This window comes from Molothrus aeneus, chromosome 14, assembly GCF_037042795.1.
Source record: "Molothrus aeneus isolate 106 chromosome 14, BPBGC_Maene_1.0, whole genome shotgun sequence".
NCBI classification, from domain to species: domain Eukaryota; kingdom Metazoa; phylum Chordata; class Aves; order Passeriformes; family Icteridae; genus Molothrus; species Molothrus aeneus.
In genome coordinates this window covers 12,935,514-12,956,599 of record NC_089659.1, presented here as the reverse complement: position 1 = coordinate 12,956,599, position 21,086 = coordinate 12,935,514, and the positions used below count along the sequence as shown (strand labels likewise).

The 21,086-nt window shown below is 41.1% G+C and overlaps 1 protein-coding gene across 1 annotated transcript; it reads right to left on the bottom strand.

Moving 5' to 3' along the window:
- Positions 1-2,438: 2,438 nt before the first annotated feature.
- On the bottom strand, positions 2,439-19,106 carry HPRT1 (hypoxanthine phosphoribosyltransferase 1). Its single transcript, XM_066559685.1, has 9 exons — positions 19,001-19,106; positions 16,927-17,033; positions 15,277-15,460; positions 11,297-11,362; positions 10,632-10,649; positions 8,291-8,373; positions 5,882-5,928; positions 3,972-4,048; positions 2,439-3,382 (listed from the first exon to the last, which is right to left on the bottom strand). The coding sequence occupies exons 1-9, from the start codon at positions 19,025-19,027 to the stop codon at positions 3,335-3,337; spliced, it is 657 nt and encodes a 218-aa protein (XP_066415782.1). The 5' UTR covers positions 19,028-19,106; the 3' UTR covers positions 2,439-3,334.
- Positions 19,107-21,086: the final 1,980 nt, after the last annotated feature.

Below are 21,086 nucleotides of genomic sequence, written 5' to 3'. Positions count from 1 at the left end.
TCCACCTTCCAAGATAAAGTTTCAAATCACCAGTTGGTGTTTCCTGGAGCAGAGCCCACACACAGAAGGGCATTTGCAGCCACTCAAATGTGTCCCCAACACACCCCTGCATCAGCCTTTCATCACCTTCCAGCATGATCCCTCTCTCAGCTTCTCTAGGGATGAAAATCCTCACAGCCAGTTCTTAGATTGTGCTGAATCTTTGTGCTTTTCTAGCCCTACCCTCTTCACCTTGGTGCCTGCAGTACCATGAGCCGTGAGCTTAATGGGTACTGGCACCTTTACAGAGCTGGGAAGTGTTTTCCCCATCAGAGTAGTCAACAAACTACATCTGCTTGGGTAATTAAATACTATAACAACTAAAAAAAAAAAAAAAAAAAAAAAAAAAAAGGAAAACCAGAGCACAGTGGTGTCTCAGCTTATAAAAGGTGCTTGCCAAGAGTGGAGATCTGATCTTGCAAGGTGCAACCTGCACAGGAATTAAAGGCACCTGGGCAGGGCAGACAGTCCTTTAATGATTTGTAACCAGCTCCCTGTAAGCATTGTCAGCTCCTCACTGCTGGATTAGTGCATGCTTGACAGGACTGTTGCAGCATAATGCACAATGAAACACCACCATTGAATCAGCCAGGATATACAATTACAAGGCAGCTCAAAGATCCTTATTTAACTCAATTTTCAAAACCAGGATTGCCAAAAAAAAGCCCCAAGTGAAGTGCCAGCTCAGTTCACAGAGAGACTTTTCATCACATTTTGTGTCTCAGCTACCAAAATGTACAGAAATGCCAGATGTCACAAGGAGAGACAGTGTAGCAAAGCCTATAAATATTCAAAATTATTTTTCCAGCATGCATTTGTAATTCATAAAAAATGGAACTATAATGAATTTCAAATGGCACATAAATGTTCAAATACAAGACACTCCTCTGTGCTTTCATAATGCTTTAATATATGTCTGGGTCGTATAAAGCTGGTGTTTAACTTGCAAAGATGTGACTAAACCCCCAGTCTTTTAACCAAAATTACCATACAAAAATTAACAATTGCAGTTTCAACGTTTTTCAAGTGAGGATTTATCTTCCTGTTGTGCACACACAGCAGCTGTGAAAGCCTGCAGTAGACAGAACTATTCCAGCAAGGGTGAGGGAGGGGGTAACCTTTCATCTGAACAATTTTCAGACCAACAAAAGCTTTTGAATAAGGAATCTCTCTGTGGTGATGAACTTGACCTGACAAGCACCTATGTGAAGTGAAAAAAACCTCTGTGCTTGAAATGTGGGAACATTCAGTGGGATTTTAACTACAGACCTTTCCCATCAGACACAGGTGGTGTGGTAGGAAGCAATCCTGTGCTGCTGCAGCGCTCCTGGGGCCAGTGTGGCTCAACAGCATCTTCCCAAACCTCTGCTCTGCCCACCCCATCCATGCAATCCCAACCCCTTCCCCAGCAGACCAGGGATTCCCTGCTCCAGCTACATTTGAAAGATAAACCCCTTGTTGTGACTAACTCAACCCCTCCTCTCTTTCCCAAATCACATTTTTTGAGTAATTGTCTTAACCATGACTGGAAATCCTTTCAGGAGACTCATTATTTCCTCTTCTTGGAGATGCTCTGCATGTTTTTGCAACAAGTCACAGGTTCTTGAACAGGCAGATACACAAAGGTGATTTAGGACAAATCCAGAAATGCAATCAGACTTTGTAGTGCATTGGAACAAAAGCTCTTTGAAAGAATAACCTACGGTATAATTTTGATCAGGTAAAGAGAATTCTGATTTACAAATAGCTCTCCCAGAAATGTGGTCATTTGATGTAATTACATTGTGCGAATTCATATTTTAGGTCTTCTATTATCATTAATATTAGGTCAGCTGTAACTGAGCAGGCCATGGATGGGCAGTACTGTGCAGTTCTTGGAAAAGTACAGACTCCAACTTCAAAACCAGAGAAAAATCTTTCAAAACAGAATATTTCAAAAACTCCATTGTGTATTAGGCACTGAGCAGCATTAAATCCGAGGATGTGGTGGGAGAATCCACGTGCAGAAGAACAAGAACCAAAAAGCACAGCACAAACACAGGTGTGAGCTGGGCTGCCATGCTCAGAACTGGACTCCACATGAACAGAAGTGCTAATGAAACAAACCAAAAGGATTACTTACAAAATGGTTGTGGGTTTCTTGTGGGTTTTTTTCCCACATGGATATGTTTAATGGACACAGAATCTCCACTCTTCATTTTTGCCAAGACAGAACAAAGGACTGTTGCTTCAACTGTTCTCTCTGAAATCTGGTTTGGTTGGAGAATATGCAATTGTTTCAGTATCTTCCCCCAGCACTTTTGTCACCTCTCTCTTAGACAGGATTACATTAACCAAAAGCTCTACAAAGGTACCAAATGTACAGTCTGCCTTCACTGTCACAAACACTGATGAAAATATTGAGAAGAAAATTTCAAGAGCACTTTAATATATAGAATGAGTGGGATAGATGTGTGGGGCTTATTTTAAAGAGACAGCCTTTATTTAAAGTACTTTGCTTTGTAGATCTTATAAAGTAAACATTACAATACTTCTTTTTTTTTTCCCACAAATATATTAAAATTGTTTAAATTTAAAAGGCAATTCCACAGACTGATGGATATTTTTAAAGAAAAAAAATCTAACAGAAATAGGCAGCTCAACTAAAACTAGATTTTTAACATTCTGTTTTGTCATTCCATCTTTAAAAAAAAAGAAAAAAGGAAAAACACACTTTTCACCCAGATTTTCTTTACAGCAATAAGGCAACTCCAGGAGATTTGGATGAGCCCCTTGGAGATTACAGATACTGTAACTGGCTGCTCCTCATGCTTTATTACCACCCAAAGGTGCAACTATCCATTAATCACAATCACATCTGTGCATTAAAATATAAAACTTAAATTACAGATTTTAAAAATATTACTCATAGACTTCCCTATCATAAAATGCTTTACATTTACAGTACTTGAACTATTTCAGTTCTGGGTTGATGAGGTTTAAGCAATTTACCACTGCAAGAGTTAGACTCTGGAGCTCACAAACAGCACAACCCAACCAGGGGCAGCAATAGTCGGTAGTGTCATAGTGCAAATCAAAATAAGGAGTGCAGAACTGCACTAATTGTGTACATTTCTAAAATATAAATGAACAAGACGAGCTCTTATATTGTACATGCAATAAATTACAGTAAGCATATGGCAATGGGGCTGGGGCATTCTACAAGTGTAGCTGGTGTACCAGAGCTGAAGCCTGTGAAAGATAGGACTCAGTAAACAAAACATTTCAAAGCTCTGTTTTCACTTGAACTCTGCTTTCATGCTTTGTACTTCTGCTTCCCCGTCTCGCTGATCACACAGATATGCTGAAACAAAATAAAATAAAAAGGTCCTGTTAGGAAAGTGACCAAGATTTGACATCAATAACAAGCTTCTGAAAGCAACACAAGTGTGCTGTACACACTTCAGGAGGAAGAATCTTCTGACACTGTTTATGCAGAAAAACTTAGGCCTTGTTTTGGTCCAAAAATCTCCACATTGCCTTCTTTTCCCACCCATTGTCTGCTGAGTCTGGTGATACCCAGATGAAGAGTTAATGATAAAAATAATAAAATGTGAGCCCTTCTTAACTTCTTCCCAGGTCTCTCTCTTCTTTAACTCTGACATAACTAAGCAAATGCACTTGTTGCAGAAATCTGGTGAGACAAGAAACTTCACACAAACTTCACCTTATTTCAAAGCTGACAGTTTTGCAGCCTCCACTCTGCATGCAGCAAAATAATTTTTTTTTGTTTTATCAGAGCTCCAAACGCTGCCCTGCTGCTCTCAGGCTTATTCTCATCACTGGAATATGAGGCATGATTTACAGAGCAGGGAGAATGATGTAAGGAGATTTCCCTTCCTTCCTCCTCCCCAGTTTTAAATGGAGAAAAACATACGGGAAAAATTACTTACGTTCAAATCTCTGAAGTATTCATTGTAATCTAGGGCGTATCCCACAACAAATTTGTCTGGCACTTCAAATCCAACAACTGAAAAAGTCACCAGAGTGTTAGAAAAACAACCTCCTAGAGTTCACTAGATCTTTTTACAGACACAATATGGAATTTTATAGATATAGATTGTAACTCATTTTATTTCTTCCACTCTAGTACCCTCAGATTAATATTTCAGCCATTTTACAATTTTAATTACTTTGTTGATTTATCAACTAAAGGAAATTAAATAGATGTATTTATTGGTTCCCACACAGCTGCCTGGTCCTAGTCTGCAAGAAATTAATGGAAGCTCTTAAATTTCCTGACAGGATATTATTATGAGAATGTAAAATTCCTTGAAAATGTCCTCTGACTTTGCAAACATGTGCAGAAGTGCCAATCCTGCCTGGCAGTTCCTGATGCCTGACATGCCAGCACAGCAGCAGTGGATTTGTGAGCACAATGTAAGTTCCCCTCACAGCACTGGAGCTGCACTCCAGACAGGGCTGCAGGAAGGGTCATTTGCAGGTTTCAGAAACAGGTGTGGGTTGGCTGCTTTGAGTTTGCTTTTGGCTTTGATTTGTTGCTGGTTTTTGTGTTTGGTTGTGATTTTTATCTCCCAAAAAGTTTGCCTAAAAAGAGGACATCAGCCATTCCAGATTGTCTGAACAGCTGTAGCAAGATACTTTGTCAGGCAGAACTAGTCCACACTGTCTACACATACTATAGAATTACCAAAATAAATTAAATTAACAAAAATATAAAAATTACAAAGGGTTTTTCTCCCTCTGCTAAAATGAAAGACTCCTGAGCAGGAGAGCTGTGTCTTTTTTCTCTCCCTGGCAATAATGAGAAAAGCAGGGAGATAAACTGTGCAATTCAAATAAAAGGCTGTGGGCACTTCTAGAAAAACTAAGGTGATGTTTAGCACTTAGTGGGCCTCACAAAACGGGGATAAAATGGAGGCCCAGCCATTGCTGCCTTCTTGTCTCCTTCAGAGCTCACATGTCCTGCTCTGACAGGTTGTCTCTGGGGACAGATGGCAAAACAAATCATCTGCTGCATGCAGGATGCTCCAAAGGCACCATTAGCCCAGCTAAGCCTCTAATGAGATCCCAGGAACGAGGGGTGTCCTTCAATGAGGGGAGCACCTCAGTGAAGCCCTGAGGTATGAAAAGCTTCACTTACAGAGCATTGTACAACCTTGCAAAGGAGGAGGAAGAGGATGTGATTCTGTGCTCAATTCTATTCACTTTCATAATGAATGGAAGAGGAATTCAGCCTCTGGAACATGATTAAAGTACACAGCCCTGCCCAAGGCAGGAGGAGCTGTCACTCCCACCACTGTCTGCCCTGGATGCTCTTCCTTCACTCACAGTCTTGGGACAGACAGGAGAGGACAAGAAGGGAGTAATTCAGATGCCCAGACATAACCAGTGCCAATTTAGGCATTTTAACACTGTAAACTTTTATCAGACCTGCTACCCCATGTAGTCCTCCCACATTCTTGGGGACAGCCAAGTGGCAGGAGGTAACTAGGCTAAGGCACACAAATCACTCCCCAAAGTGTCAAAAGGTGAATCCAGCAGATTCCACTGACTGAAGCATGACTACATGCAAGTTGAGAGAATTCGCACATGACAAAGGTATAACCTAGACCATAACATCAAAGTTTGGTTTTCAATATAATAAAATGTTGAAAATGTTACAAATCCTGATTAACTGTCTCAAAGTACATTCCAAATATTTAATTATCTAAATAAGAGCAAACTTTATCAAGAATAATTAGTGAAAACCTGTTTGGAACATCCTTGGGCTTTGAGCAAAAGATACACAATACAAAGACACACTTTTAATAATGAAAAGTGGTTGTCAAAAGTCACTTACAGTCCGGCCGGTATCCCACACTTCGAGGAGTTCTTTTCACCAGCAAACTGTCAAATAAAATTAATGTACAACTGAAACAGGGAAAAGCACCATGTACAAATATATGACACTGTTTTGATGACAGAGAAGCTGAGTTAAGCCTAAGTGTGCATAACTGACAGCCTAATTACACATATTTCAAACCATTATTTTACTTGCAGGCACAAAAGATCATAATGACAAAAGCAAAACTTTCTATCATTAATGGTTCACAGCCTAAAGGCTGACTAACAGGTCTGCAAGGAAAAGGCTGGGAGACACTGATCTGGATGGATTTTCACTGTCAAAAGTCACTTAGTGGAATTTTAGGTATGTTAGGAACTTGAGGTGCAATTTACCTTGTAGGTAAAGAGGCAATAGTCTGGGAAGTAGCCCAAGAAAAAAAGCCCAACAAAAGCCTAAGTTTTATGAAGGAAAAGTTTACCTGCTTGAATGTGACCTCAATTGCAGTTGCACAACTTGTCCTTAACTGCTTTTCACTGGAAGTACTAATTACCCCCATAAAGGAAATGTAATTGATTCTGATGGTCAGAAGGGTAAAAAGCATGGAGATAGAGAGCTGGGGGTACTGTGGGAGAGAGAAATGCCCTGCTAGCTTAGTTTGATTTGCTCATTATTCAGCAGAGCACTTCTACCTCGTATAAGACAATCCCACAGGCCTGACATTTGTCTGAGGAAAAGCAAAGGTGGCTGATGGCTGAATGCAAACAGGACCAGCATCACTCTGTACACTGAGCACAGACCCCCTTCCCTCCTGCATCAGCCCATCACCTGTGGCTTCATTTGCCACAGTCACAGTTTTGATTTTAGTTTCTGGAACTTCTAATTGGGAGACCTAATTTTTGAGAATTGGTGTAGAATTTGATCAAAGAAACCCCAAAATAGTGCTGGGAATAGTTCGCATCTCCTCACTACAACTACTTAATTGTGTGAAGGAAAATAAATAGAAACCTAAAAAAAAGCCAAACCAAACCAAACAAAAAACCTCAAAAACCCCAACTCAATCAACAACTACAACAACAACACAACAACCAAAAAATTATCAAAGAAGAAAAGATATATAAGAGAGAGAAGTCAAGCCACTAAGAATGTAAGACTATCTAGAATGATCATGTTTCCCTAGACAGGTCTTTCCCTGGGCAGACCCAAATTACTGCAACAGGCTTAAAATACAGGAAATTGGTTTTTGGACTATATTAATGATATTAATTTTTGGACTATATTAATGATATTTATTTTTTACACTGTAGTGTTACAACACTTAATAGTGACACATATTTAAAAACTGGCCAGGGGAAATCCACAAAGCCTCACCTTCAGCAGGTCACCTCCAGATTACCAGCAAGAAGAGCTGTTCTGGTAAGTCTAACAACTGCTTTGACATTGTTATGGCAACACAAGTGATTAGATATTACACCCAGCTCTGCTTTATTCTAATCCCCAGCAATCATTATGCTTTTATTAAAAAATACACAACCACAGCATAGCAGTGGAAGAGATGTAATTTAAAAAGAAGTAGGAGGAATGTTGATATTGGTTAATAATACAATATCACCCTCAATATTTCCTGTTGGTTGCAAGTTGTTTAATTATGAAATGTTTTGAAATGAATTGATTAAAGGTGTAACTAACTAGAAAAGCTGGAAGAGCACATGGCTGGGTGACTCTCACAGAATGACCTCTAAAGCTCAGCTGCACTACACACACTACACACTCACTCATGTTAGTGTGCAAACCAATTAAAGTCCACAATTTAAGAAGGAAAAACAGAAAATCTCCATTGCACAGGTACACCACTGCAGTATAGTGAAGTTCAGACAGTGCCAGCAGAAAAAAACATCTTTGGAGAGACACTACATACAAGTAAGTGACAACCACTCCTTTTTCTTATTCCCCCTTCTAATTAAAGTCTACATTTATGAACTAAATTTGTGCTGAAAATACCTCTATTAACTTGAGAGAGTATTTCTTTTAAGATCAAAAGATTTCAATTCTTCTAGATACTTCTAAACTTGGACTTCAGTGCTAAAAGCCCACAAACTTACCATAATATGATAGGCAAGAGGTGTTCAGGCATGCACAAGTTATGCCCTTGTGAAGCACAGGAGCTCTTCCAGCAATAAGACTGGAAAGAACAGTGTTTCCAATATCCTTAACATATATATGTGCTTACAGTATGCAAAAGTGCTTTAGGAGTTTAAACAAGTAGTGACTTCAACAAATCACATCACATATGACTCCTGCAGAAATGTTCCCTCCTGTTTCTCTTCCATGGAAATGTTTTCTATGTTTGTTTTTACTTGTTGGTTTGGGGTTTTTTTTAAACCTTCTTAAGGTGAAAACCAGCACAAATAATCATCAAACATTTACCTGGCTACTTTCACCATCTTTGGATTGTACTGTTTAAGGAGAGACAGCAACGTTTTCATTGTTTTACCAGTATCAATTATATCCTGAAAATAAAAACACTCATGTAAGACAGAGTATTAACCATGTCAGAGTAGCACTTTCAAGTTTCTACCATTGAAATTGCTCATCCACAGCAGCATGAAAATATTGCAAACTACAGCCTGTAAAAATGCTCACAACCAAATCCAGGTGGCACAAAACACAGAGCTGGGCTTACACAACCACACTGGGTAAAGTGATCACACACATTAACAAGAGTGCTTCACTGCTGTGGATAACCATGGCTTTGCTGAACAAACAGTTACTGCAATGACCTGCTTGGCTCCTTTTGGATACTGTGCTCCTTGCAGCAATGAGATAATGTTTAATTTGAGTATGATAAGAGTAATGTTAGTCTGGCTGTTGAGCTCAGTTACAGAGTATTCCACAGGAAGAAAAGCAAGAAGGGAAAACAGGCAGAACAACTCATTACTGCAGTTAAAGGAAAAGGAGTATAATTTACTTTATAGAGCCAAGAATACCTGAAGAAATTGCACAGGGAAGTCTGAGTGCAGTTCTGAAGTCTAAAACGCACTAAAATAAATGTTGACACAGCATTTTTATCCTATTCACTGCACATATAAACAGAAAATGAAAAGAGAATATATGGCTTGAAACTGAAGCATCAGAAATGGCCTCCTCATTTGGACTAAACAATCCCACCATCTTTAAGAGGGACAGTCCTTGCCCTGGCCTAAAATCAAATCTATTTGAAGTGAAGGAGGCAGACAGCAAAGAAGCAGCAATATCCTGGTTTCATCTGATTTTCCTATAACTCTTAATTAAAATAAAAATCAAACAACAAACTCAACAGAGCACCTGTCAGCATTACCATTAACACTCAATGCTTTTAATCATTAAACTTCATAGGAGTCAAAGAAGTTGTACTGGTATATAGATAAAAATCAAAGTTGCTAAATAAACAGCTACTTCCATGCTCTAAGAGAAAAGCAGAACCTATTACTGGTTTTCTGTTGTGTGATGAGCTGTTTATTGGAGATGAACTTCCATTTTGTACAGAATTTTTTTGGACATTAAAGGGACACAGTAAAGCCTAGCACTGAAGACATTAAATTTACAATAGATGTGCATTTTACCATTTGACAGTTAGAATGGTGATCAGCAAGTGTTCATATCTGACTGGAAGAAGAGTCAATGGAGAGATGATTCACTAAACAAATAAGAAACTAACCTAATCTGGGGATTACATTCATCTGAAATGGAGCAGATACACAATTAAACACATCTGTCTATCTGAAGCAAAATATACTTCAAAGGACACTGATCATACAGTGACTGCTGGATACATACTATTTTGGTAGGAGTTTTGGAACTGCATGTGCTTCCTGTGGAATAATATAACCTTCTCAAATTAGAAAAATAATACATAGAAACACATTTTATGGGAGGAAACATCCTTTCCTTTGGCTGATGCATCAGTTGCCATAGTTCTTTCTTTGCTTACAAACATGCCATTTCCATATTTGGAGCCTTAACACATTATTAGATTGCACATCCGCTTTTCCTGTCTACTGCTGCTGCTTCCCTACCCTGAAATTGTCAGTTGTACTCAAGGAAAGTGACATTGGCTGCACGTCAGCAATGGTGTTCATCAAGATAGAGGTATGAAAGCAAGAACTAAGCAACAGCACCTACCAGGCAATCAAATTGAGCTGTACTGAAGCTGCTATCACCCAGAGAACCATGACAAGACAGAGGAAAGGGAATTCAGCAATTACAAAATGCCAATTAAGAATTAGCATTTTCTGTGTCACTATTCTCTAAACAAACTACACACAGGGACACTGGAATTAGATCTGCTTTTCATGTATTTTAGGATACTCACACCAGGAATCTCTTTCTACCTCTGCAGTTTAGTTAGTTTAGTTTCCTAACTTGCTGGGATGAACCCAGAACAATAACATGCTTAGTACCACTTTTTTTTCAGACTACTTTTTCAAACAAAAAAAAAAAAAGGGAAAAAATTAGACATTTTAGAATTGATAAAATCTCAGAAAACTGAAAGAAAATACAAACCATTTTAGATGGATGTTTTCCTGGTTAAATGTAGCAATTGAATGCAATTTGAGAATTCAAAACACAGCTTCGTTCAAATTCAGAGACCACTTGCAAAATTCAGGCCTGAAATCAGAAGCTGGAAACCTTGAAACCACAAACTGTAGGTTTTCTGGCTTAGGAACAACTTCTATTAGAACTCTTTTACCTGTCAAATTAGAACTTCCAAGTGAAACACAGTACTTACTTCTACGATCAAAACATTCTGGTAGGAAGAAAAAGAAAAACAAATCCATTAGTATCTAGACAACATACAATTTCTTATTAATCTTCATAACTCATTTCCAGTGCACTTAAATATTTGCACCACCATTTATGTATGTTTACATGTGTAACAGCAACTGCTTTGTAGTATAACATTTCTGACGCTCTAATAACAATTAGCTGAGATTCTTCTCAACTGTTCATGCTAAGTACAGTCTTTGAATTACTCACACTTTGAAAATTCTAGACATATGCAAAAGAGATAAAAACAGAGTGCATACAATTACTATTCTTCTAGAGAAGAGTGTCCTACTGCAGAGACAGGTACAATTCTGTCATACCTGCATCCTTTACATTGACACACGTCTTAAAAATGACCTATGTGTGAGGAGAAGGGGAAAGTGATGTGTTCAGACAGAGCAGGAGCAGTGGTGCTTTTAACCCCTGACATCTGGCTCAATGACCTCCACAGAATCACTGGAGAAAAGAAGATTCCCAATTTACATTCTCCTATTTCCTCCTCTTGTCACTGCCTGTCATGAGGATCTGTGTTCCTGACGTGGGCTGCACCTTACACATCTCAAGAGAATGAATTCCCACCACTCCTCCAGAGGAACAAACACAGACACACACACAGCTGGTACCCACCTTTCCAGTCAGCGTTGAGAGGTCATCTCCCCCAATGACTTTGATATCTCCAGTTGACTGATCATTCTAAGAAAGAGGAGGGTGAACATTTGCATGACAAGAATTAAACTGATTTTCTTCTTGCAGTAAATGTCAAAACTGTGAAGTACACAACTGGTAAATGTTAAAGCTTTCAGAACAACAACAGCATCTCTATGAACAAAGAAATTACAAGTGATCAACTTCATAGATAGTTTTTCAGATAAAAGACTGTTTGACAAGAGATTTGCATCAACACATAATCTGTGACCATTATATACACATATGTATCTAAAAAGCAAGGACTTACTATACATTCTCTACAGATATAGAAACAGGACAAAAAACACTTCTGGTTTCCAAGCTACAGGATGCTGTATAGCTGGTAATTTACATTTTAAACTTTGTTGCTTTAGAAAGTCTTACTCTGAATAAGAATAGGCAATCATAACAAGAATAGCCAGCAAACAAGGCACTGATTGCTATTTAGAACAATAAGCTACAAAAATAGCCCGAAAAGCTTATGCTTGGTTTACAGCCAATATTAGTAACAAATCAAATTAGTTCCTATACAATTGAACAGCAACACAGGTACACCATCACTACACTGCATATTGCTTCAGTAAATCTAAACTGTGATAAAAACACTCAACTGACTTAAAACCTTGCAGTGTCTCACAGTTCATATTCGATGTCATATGCAGGTGCTAAGTTCCTGAGCAATGAAAGGGTGAAAAAAGAGTTAAAGATTTCTGACATTGGCTATAACCAGATTTCCACTGGCAAGAACTTTTGTTTAATCATTAAGCAATGTTTTAATTATCTTCAGGAGCCTTATTTCCGAGTTCAGTACTGGTAAGACTTTAATGCTTTATGGTTTAACACATAAGAGTTTTACTGTTTAGATCTGTTTTCACTGCCTCCCTGTTGTCACTGCTGGAAAACAATAACGTTTTACAAGACTGTGACTCCTGACTCAAGTGACTCCAAGATCACCTTTTAAAGTGGCATTTTAAAAAGTTCCTTACAGTATCCTGCTGGAAGGTTTGGTTAGCAGAGTCCTTTCAGAATACTGCTGTGACCAGTCTAACCAGAGTTTACCACATACTCCACTGAAAATCCAGATTTTCACCAGTGACAGTGCAACACATCCACTGTCTTTTGGCTGCCCTTCATGAGTACACAAGCAACATTTGCTCATTTCCATACTTAAATGCAGGAGACATTCTTCTTGCAACACAAACAAAATAAACTGTTTGTCAAGAATAGTGAGAGCTGAGTCTGATCACAAACACTATCTTTCCATTTCTTAACAGCTTGCCAGATCCTTAAAATTCATCTGTAAGGACTTGGAAAACTGAAGTTACAAGTGAAGTTTAATCACAGCTTGATCACATCAGTTTTCTTAGACAATTATTTTGGGTGCAGTACAGTATGAATTTTGCATTGCAACACAGAAAAAACCCCGATAATCTTGTAAATATTAAATGATCAGTTTGAAACAAGATTAGAACTTCAATTACATCAATTACAGAACCATCACAAAAGTTCATGGGCCTCATTTATGCGACCAGGATATTTTTAACATCTTTTATGCAGTCTGTAAAGGCAGGCAGCATGATCCAGTAATCACATCCAGAGACAGCAACAAGGGAGCTGAAAGCTCCACCTCCAAGTGTCCATTACAGTTTGTGATGATTTTCACCCACTGAACACAGATCCCTTCCTGTAGCAAAGCACAGATGAAGACTACACAGCAGATTTAGCATTCTGACACTATTACTGATGGAAGACCCAGTCAAGCTGTTACATACATGTCCACAATAGGATACTCTTATCCAGTCTATCAAATTATGCAATCTAAAGGACCTAAATTTGGATATTAATAACCACCTAAGAGAGGCTACAGAAAATAAATGGCTATGAATAGGGTAGTGGAGGCATCACATTAGCAGCTCCTCACTCATCCAGAACAAGAAAACATTCTTTTATAGAACTAGCTGACAAAATCAAAAACCCTCCGGCCAACACCTCAAGGAAAATGTCTGGCTTCAACAGCTTTCTGTCTACTTTTCTCCTCATACACTTGTTTCTATAGTAAAAACAGGACTGTAATCTCCATAAAACTTACTTTGCTGCTCACTCCCCTATTAATAACAAGGCACTGTAGTTCTGAGGGGGAATAAACAAAAACAGCTGAAGTAAAGAAATGATCCAAAACACACCTAGGAGATCAGTTAAAAGTCAGCCTTGCTTTTTAGCAGAGACTTTTTTCAGGTGTTTCAAACTATTTCTCCAGTATTTTTTTCTGAGTTAGAAAGTAGAGAGCATGAACGGTGTAGTCTTTGTACTGATTCTTTAAACAAGGTAAGTAAGTTATTGGAAGTGTTCCTAAGTGAAGAAAGCAGAAGATACACAATTTCTACTCCAAGAAAAAACAGGTGGAAGTCATAATTTCCTATTCTTTAACCTACTATTCTGTAATAGAGACATTCAGTTTTCTGCAGCTTTTACAGGCAGAATATATGGGCATGTGGGGGCTTTGGGGTGAAGGGGGCTTGAGGCAGGAGCCTCCCCTTTTGGGAGGCACAGTAGAAAGGAGGCTCAGACTGCTCTCCCTCACTGATGCACAAGCACAGTGCACAAGCACAAAGTGCCTTGTGAGATACAACCAAGGGCTGGCAGAGCCCTTCTGCCCAGGCCTGCACTCTCATTAAAGCACATAACTGAATTAGTGCTCTGCAAACCCCAGTGTGGTCTCCAGGTAACCACTGGACAGGCAGCTGTGTGTGCCCCAGGCTGCCTGTCCTGCAGAAGGACTGCACCAAAGCCACACACAGCTCTTGGCTTTGTCAGGACACTTTAATGGAGAGCTTGAGAGGAATCATGGATTTATCAAGTTCTGCAACAGTTCAGGCTAAGTCTGTAAATAACTCCATCTCAGGTTTCACAGTTTAATGAAACAAAAGATGAGAGTGATTTTTTAAACTTGGGAATCTGTATTTTTCTGCTGGAATAGGGAGTGGTCTCTACAGCTGGGACAAGTAACCCTGACTTCAATGCAAAGCTACTGATAGAGAACAAACAGCATAACATTGTGAAACAGTGTATTTAAACACTCTAAACTAAAACAAAAAACCCATCTTATAGATGGTCTTAGGGAAAAAATAATAAATTTCTGAAATCTCAAAAACATGAGACTCGGCTGTCAGTAAGCTGGAAATCATACTGTGCTGACAAACATCTGCTTCTTCCCCCAACCTGCACAACATAACCCTCTGCTTCCCTCTGTAAAACCCAAAAGTTACCTCGTGTTACAGAATGTTCTCTTTCCCTACAAAGTTGAATACTTGTGTTCAGAATCAAAAGAAATTCTTCCCCTAAAAATCTAAACTCAAGGCAACCTATGTCTTGTCTTGAAAATGTAATGCCATATTCAGAGCTCATTAATCACAAATCTATGTTTATTTATCTAGTGTTTCCTCATGATCAAATACAACTAATTTTGTTCATTGTTTGGTTCATAAAAAAAAAAATGAGACAGGGAACCACTTCTGCAGCTTTCAAGTCATCCTGTCCAAGAATGATGTCTGGGCCATATAAAAACTCTCAGAATTAAATTTTTGTAGTAACAGTTGCAGAAGAATTCTCTGTACTGGTCTAGAGCCACAGCTTTAGAGATGGGGTAGAGGGCAGAGAGGATTTCGCTGAACAAGTAAAGGACATGTAAAAGGGTTTCTCTCCTCAGCTAATGATTCTACTGGGGTGAGGAGATATCAAGGTCTAAAAGAAAACACATTATATAATAAGGTAGAGAAAGTGTAAATTGGCTTGTGACTCTTAATTCCCTTAATTATTTGTTTAATACTAGCATATTAGAGCAGTAACAATATTAAACTACCTCTGTTAATAATTTGTAGTCAACTTAGCTAAAAATTGCACAGTACTGCATAGATACTTACACAGTAACTCTTCAACCTAATGAAGTCGACTGTCATGGGGATTGATTTGTCACTGTTTCTGTTCAGGGCTTTGATGTAGTCTAATAAATCAGCAAAAAATTTATAGCCACCCTTGAGTACACAGAGTGCCACAATGTGGTGTCCTCCCATGCCTTTCATAATTTCTCGTGCCAGTCTCTCCGTCCTAAACAAAACCAAGGAAGAGTGAGCTGTCATAACATTCCATTGTCCATCACAGCAGCAGCGTTTGACACACCTAGCAGCAGCAAACACACGCAGCAAACCTGGAAACACATTTTGCTTGGAAATATTTGCCCACTACTTGGGTCACTTTTACACCTTATAGGCCAACAAGGTTTTGCTGTTCAAGGTTAATCCAACAGTAGCACTGCCAAATGCGCTTGTTTTCCTACCTCGGGCAGCCAAAGCAAACCTCAACACCCTGAAACTGTTTCACTGGCAGATAAGAGACATGAAGGAGTTTTCTCCTTCCAAATACAGGTTCAGCTTCCATGCAAAGAGCAATGTAAGTTAACACAACCCCAAAGGCAGCAGCCCTCGCCAGATGACGAGCAAGAAAACACTCAAATTGTAAACTGAAGAGTTGATGTTAGTTTGCCAAACCAGAATGCCAGAAATTTGTCCTGAAAGCAGCATACAATACCAGCAAGACAGAGCAAGAGAATGCTGCACCGTTTTTCTGCAATAATTGTTTCTAAATTTATTTTGCCATTTATTTTAGAAAGCATGGTCTGCATTTATTGTGTGCCAGCTGACAGCAGGTTTCTCAGAGAAAGCCAACCATCATAAACGTTACGTCAATTCCTTAATGATGTGTACTTTGTCCAATTTTTGTCCTCTATATGGACTTCCAATGTAAAGTTTTAATATTTAAAAATAATTTTTTATAGGAATGTTCATTGTATCTAGTCAAACAGAACCATGCAATATCTAAACATATTCCTAGTCACAAGATCCCCTGGAAGACTCATCCAGCACCACTCATAAAAGGCTTAAATTCACGGAATTTGTTGTTCATTCTCACAAAGAAAATTAGCAACTTTCAACCACAAAGTAAAACAAAAATGTCTTGTAGGCTTGTAAACACATTTCTGATCACACAAGACAAGGCTTGCATAGCACATCACAGATTTCAGAAACCACAGAAGTGATAGATTGATATTTGCAGAAGATAATGTCTTTCTTGGAAGGCAGGAGAAAGTTGGATGTTATTTATCCACCACATCAACATGAGAGACTCTAAAATGATGTGATTAATAGTTTACTTTTAGTAATATCATGGAAATTCAAGAGACTATATTTTCACACTGAACTGACACAACAAAATGTCTTCTAGTTAGAATTTAAGAAGGTCAAACATCAAAGAAACACTGGAAAGAAAGTCCTAAGTTGTTACATACTACAAAATTTTGCCTGAGAATTATGACCAATTTTCAAAGAATAGCATGACTGCAAATGTACAAACTCTTAGAAGCAAAAATAAAAAAATAAAAAAAGACAGATTAATTGTCCATTTGAGTCTCTAATTAAATGTAATCTATTTAGACAGTCTCCAAGCAGCAAAATTATCACTGGAAGATGTTTATTCCAGTTTCATGCAATCAGTATACTGTCTGAAGTCAAACAAACCTGTCCATGATGAGCCCATGAGGAATATAGACTTTTTCCAAATCATCTGCATAATGTTTAGGTATGCAGAACAAATCCAGGTCATAACCTTGTTCATCATCGCCAATCTGAAAAGGAAAGAGGGAGAGATTTCTATGAAGCCTTAGAGAAAGCCTGTGCTGATAAACTTCAAGTCCTTTGCTTTATTCAGTAAAAACTATCAAACCCATGAGTAAAACCTATCAAACCCACAACGCTCATCAGAACCACCTTGCTTTCCCCCTCTCTAAAAACATCAGTCACACTGAACACAGAGTAAAGTGTAATCTAAGAGTTCACAAGAGTTACATGAAATACTGTGAGTTGTTATGTAATGCAATGTGTGAAAGCCCTACAACGTTCTCCTCCAGTGGAGAGCAGGAAACTGAAGTTACTACACCTCAGTGAAACTCTATATTCCATTACAAAAATAATCAAGCTTTTTAACCCCTTTGATTTTCCTAGTGTAATGCAAAACCTGCAATTAAGCAAGCAGAGGTTCTGACATGGACACCTTCCAAATCTCCACAACACTCGATCACAACAAAACACACGAGCCAGTGTGCAGGACAAGGCAGGAGAGCTACGTGAGCGTGACAAGTTAATGCTGCTGTGAAACAACTCTGCTCCAACCACCGTTTCCAAAATGGAGAGGTTCAAGATTATTCAGAATCTGAAATTAAAGCTTTCAGCAACCTGTTCCACATGGGGAAACTCCGTGTATGAAACAGCCTGCAACGCTGGCAAGGGTATATTAATTAGGATATTAATTAGGACAAGGGATTAGCAAACATACATACATAAAATAATGATACTGAACACTGCTGAGGTTCAGGGCATGCTGTTACAACAAACAGAGCCTTCCTTGAACCCTAACCCTGCTGCAGCTTGAAAATGATGTGGTTTTTAAATTACTTCCCTCTCTGGTTATGTAGCTGAACACTACCATGTGAAAAAGAATTTTAGAGGGAAAACAGAGTGTTAGTGCTGACAGTTCACCAGGGCAGGCATTTTAAGTATCCATTTTGGCCACTAGTACCCTTGCAGGACTCAAATCTTATTTCAGTGCCTGTGGAAACACTTACCTGGCCAGTGGTCTGACAACTGTTTACGTGGGGTTTTTGCTGATTAATCTTTAATGAGTATTTAATCCGGGAAATTTATTATTTCGCCTCCCATCCAAAGCTGACCCTGTGTGAGCTGCACACACGCACAGCAAGAGCTCGTGGTCCCTGCAGTCCACAGGGACTCATTTTAAGAAATAAGGCAGGTCCTACGCAAAACTCATGGGGTTTTTCCTTGGTCAGACCCATCATTACATCCAGCGTGTGTACTAAACCTTCCGTTCTGCATCTGGCAGGGAATGGGCCCTTCCTACAGGTTTTATTAGGTTTTTTACGGACTGCAGGGATTTACTGTCGCAACCTCGCGGCCGTCACAGCTCTCGGCCATCAGACACCGCACGCACTTCATCAGCACTAGCACTTGCTTTAAAACGATAAATAAAAATGAGCACTAAAAGCCTCAGCAGATGCGGCAATTACACAAAAATACCAAGGATGCTGCTCCTGCAGAACCAGACCCCGCTCATACACGTGGGGCTCTCCCGAGCGGAGCCTCCCGCACGCCGCGAACAGCAACAGGAATAGGAAGTTGTGCGGCGCTGGGGGAAGTTCTTCCACCTTCGCTCCGGAGCCGCCAACGCCGGCTCTGCCCGCCGCCCTCGGGCTCGGGATCCCCCCGGAGCCCACCCCGAGGCACCCGCGGCCGCTCCGGGAAGGGACGCGCTCGGCCGGGGGCACGGAGGGCAGGGACGGACACCCCGGGCCCGGCGCCGGGAGGCCGGGGCTGCCCTCAAGGTGACTCCCCGGGGCGGCGGCTCTCGGCGCCGAGGGACGCGACATGACATGACACAACACACGATACGATACGCCACGGCACGCCATGCCACCCCTCGCGTTCCCTCACAGATCACCGTATTCCGAGGGGCAGGCGGGGGACAGCGGCCCCGGCGCCCAGCATCCCCCGTCCCGCGGGCGGCAGCCCCCGCACTCACCACGATGCAGGGGCTGGGGGTCGCCATGGAGCGCGGCCCGGCCGGCGGCGGCTGCGGGCGGCTCGGAGCGGCGGGAGCGGGCGCTGGGAGCGGCGGGAGCGGCGGCGGCAGCGGGCGGTGGGAGCAGGAGGCGCCGCGCCCGCTGCGGCCCCGGCGCCGCCTCCGCGCCCTCCGCGCTCCCCGCCCTCAACATGGCCGCTCTCGGTATACGCTGTGCAGCGGCTCGGAGAGCGGCCGGAGGGACGGGGCAGAGGGGACACATCACTGGAGCCGTTCCCTCCGTGGGGCTGTCCCCATCCCAGCAGGGTGCAGGTGTCCCCCCGCTCTCCCACGTCCCCACTCCTTGTCTTGGGAGCTGAGCCTCCCCTCGCACAGCCCGCTGCGCGTTCGCCGTCCCCTCAGGATGACAAGGGAAGGTGACGGTGCTGGGTCCAGTTCTGGGCCCCTCAGCTCAGGAAGGACATTGAGGTGCTGGACCGGGACCAGAGAAGGGCAACAGAAGTGGGTGAAGCCCCTGGAGCAGCACAAGTCTGCTGAGGGAGCTCCTGAGGGATCTGGGGGTGTTTGGCCCGGAGAAGAGGACGCTTGGGGAGGACCTCACTGCTCTGCACAACGCCCCGATGGGGCTGTAGCCAGGCCAGGGTCGGGCTCTGCTCCCGGGGAACCACGACAGGACAAGGGGACACAGGCTTAAGAACATGTTTGGGTTGGACATTAGGAGGAATTTCTTCACAGAAAGGGTGATTAGACATTGAACAGGCAGCCCGGGGAGGTGGTGGCCTGGAGGTGTTTAAGGAAAAACTGAACGTGGCACTCGGTGCCCTGGCCTGGCTGACAAAGTGGTGTTGGGCCATCGGTTGGACTCGATGATCTCGGAGTTTTTTTCCAACCTAATTGATTCTGTGCTTCTGTGGCTCCTGATGTCCGGGGGAACAGGGTGGGTATCTGCTGTCATTCCAGAACCAGGCACAGGGATGGATGCACATCCATCAGGTGTTTACATCCATGGAGGGGCTCCACAGACAGAGGTAAAATAATAAGAAAGCATGGATAGTTCCAGTGGTCTCAAATGAGAGAAAGAAAAAAAAAAGTGTCAGCTTTTCCTGTAGGTGTGGACAATAAGGATAATTAAGGACAACACAACAGTGCAGATGGAAATTCATTATTTCTTATGTAGCAGCTGAAGACTTTCCCCTTCTTTTTCTAAGGGATGTTAACCAGGTTTTATTTTATGGTGCATAAAATCTTGGTGTCAAAAAAAGGATAATGATTCTTAAAAATAACTTTACTCATAAAGAACTGTAGCAATCACCCTCTGATATGCATCTAGCATTATTACTGTTGGCTCAGAAAATACAGTGAAATCAAATTAAGTGTTCCTTTGTATGAAACAACCAATTTAAGTAAATTTTAACTAAGCAAATGGGCACGATCCTGATCCCTCGTGAGTGCTGTATTGTTACAGTCTGGGCGGGTTAACTGGAGTGGGTGGAACTTTATCAAGTTGCCTGGAGCAGCAGGATGAAACATGCCCTGCAGCTAAGGGATATCAGGAATGTGTCATAGCTGGACTGTTTCCAGAAGGCCAGGGAGAACAGCTGCCCTGTCAACTTCAGGGAGAGCCTGACATTAGTGGGCAGTGGGCAGTACCTATGGAGAGACTCTGCAACCTCAGAAGAACTGCAGGACCTGATTGTATTTTAGTTACTGAAGTGGTTTCTCATTAAAGACTAATATCAATGTCTGCCATTAAAGTAGCATCCAACAGGACCTTTCTGATGGCATGCAGGAGTTGATGGCTTGACTTCCATGTGGTTTCTCCCCAGCAAACAAAACCACTAGTCCTGTTTTGCCCTTCTGGATGAGCAATTTCTTTGTTCCTCCTGCCAAACAGCGCATTCCTGGATCCAAAGCATTTCTGGTCCCACTGGCACCCCATTATGGAGGGAAAAACAGATTTACAAAAGCAAAAGTATTTGCTGATATTACAGGGAGCTGGTCAGCTGAGATCAGCACCAGATTTAGAAGATGACCAATTTTGCTCTTGCTGGTTATGAGGTCACTGAGGCTTGCAGGGCAGGTGAGG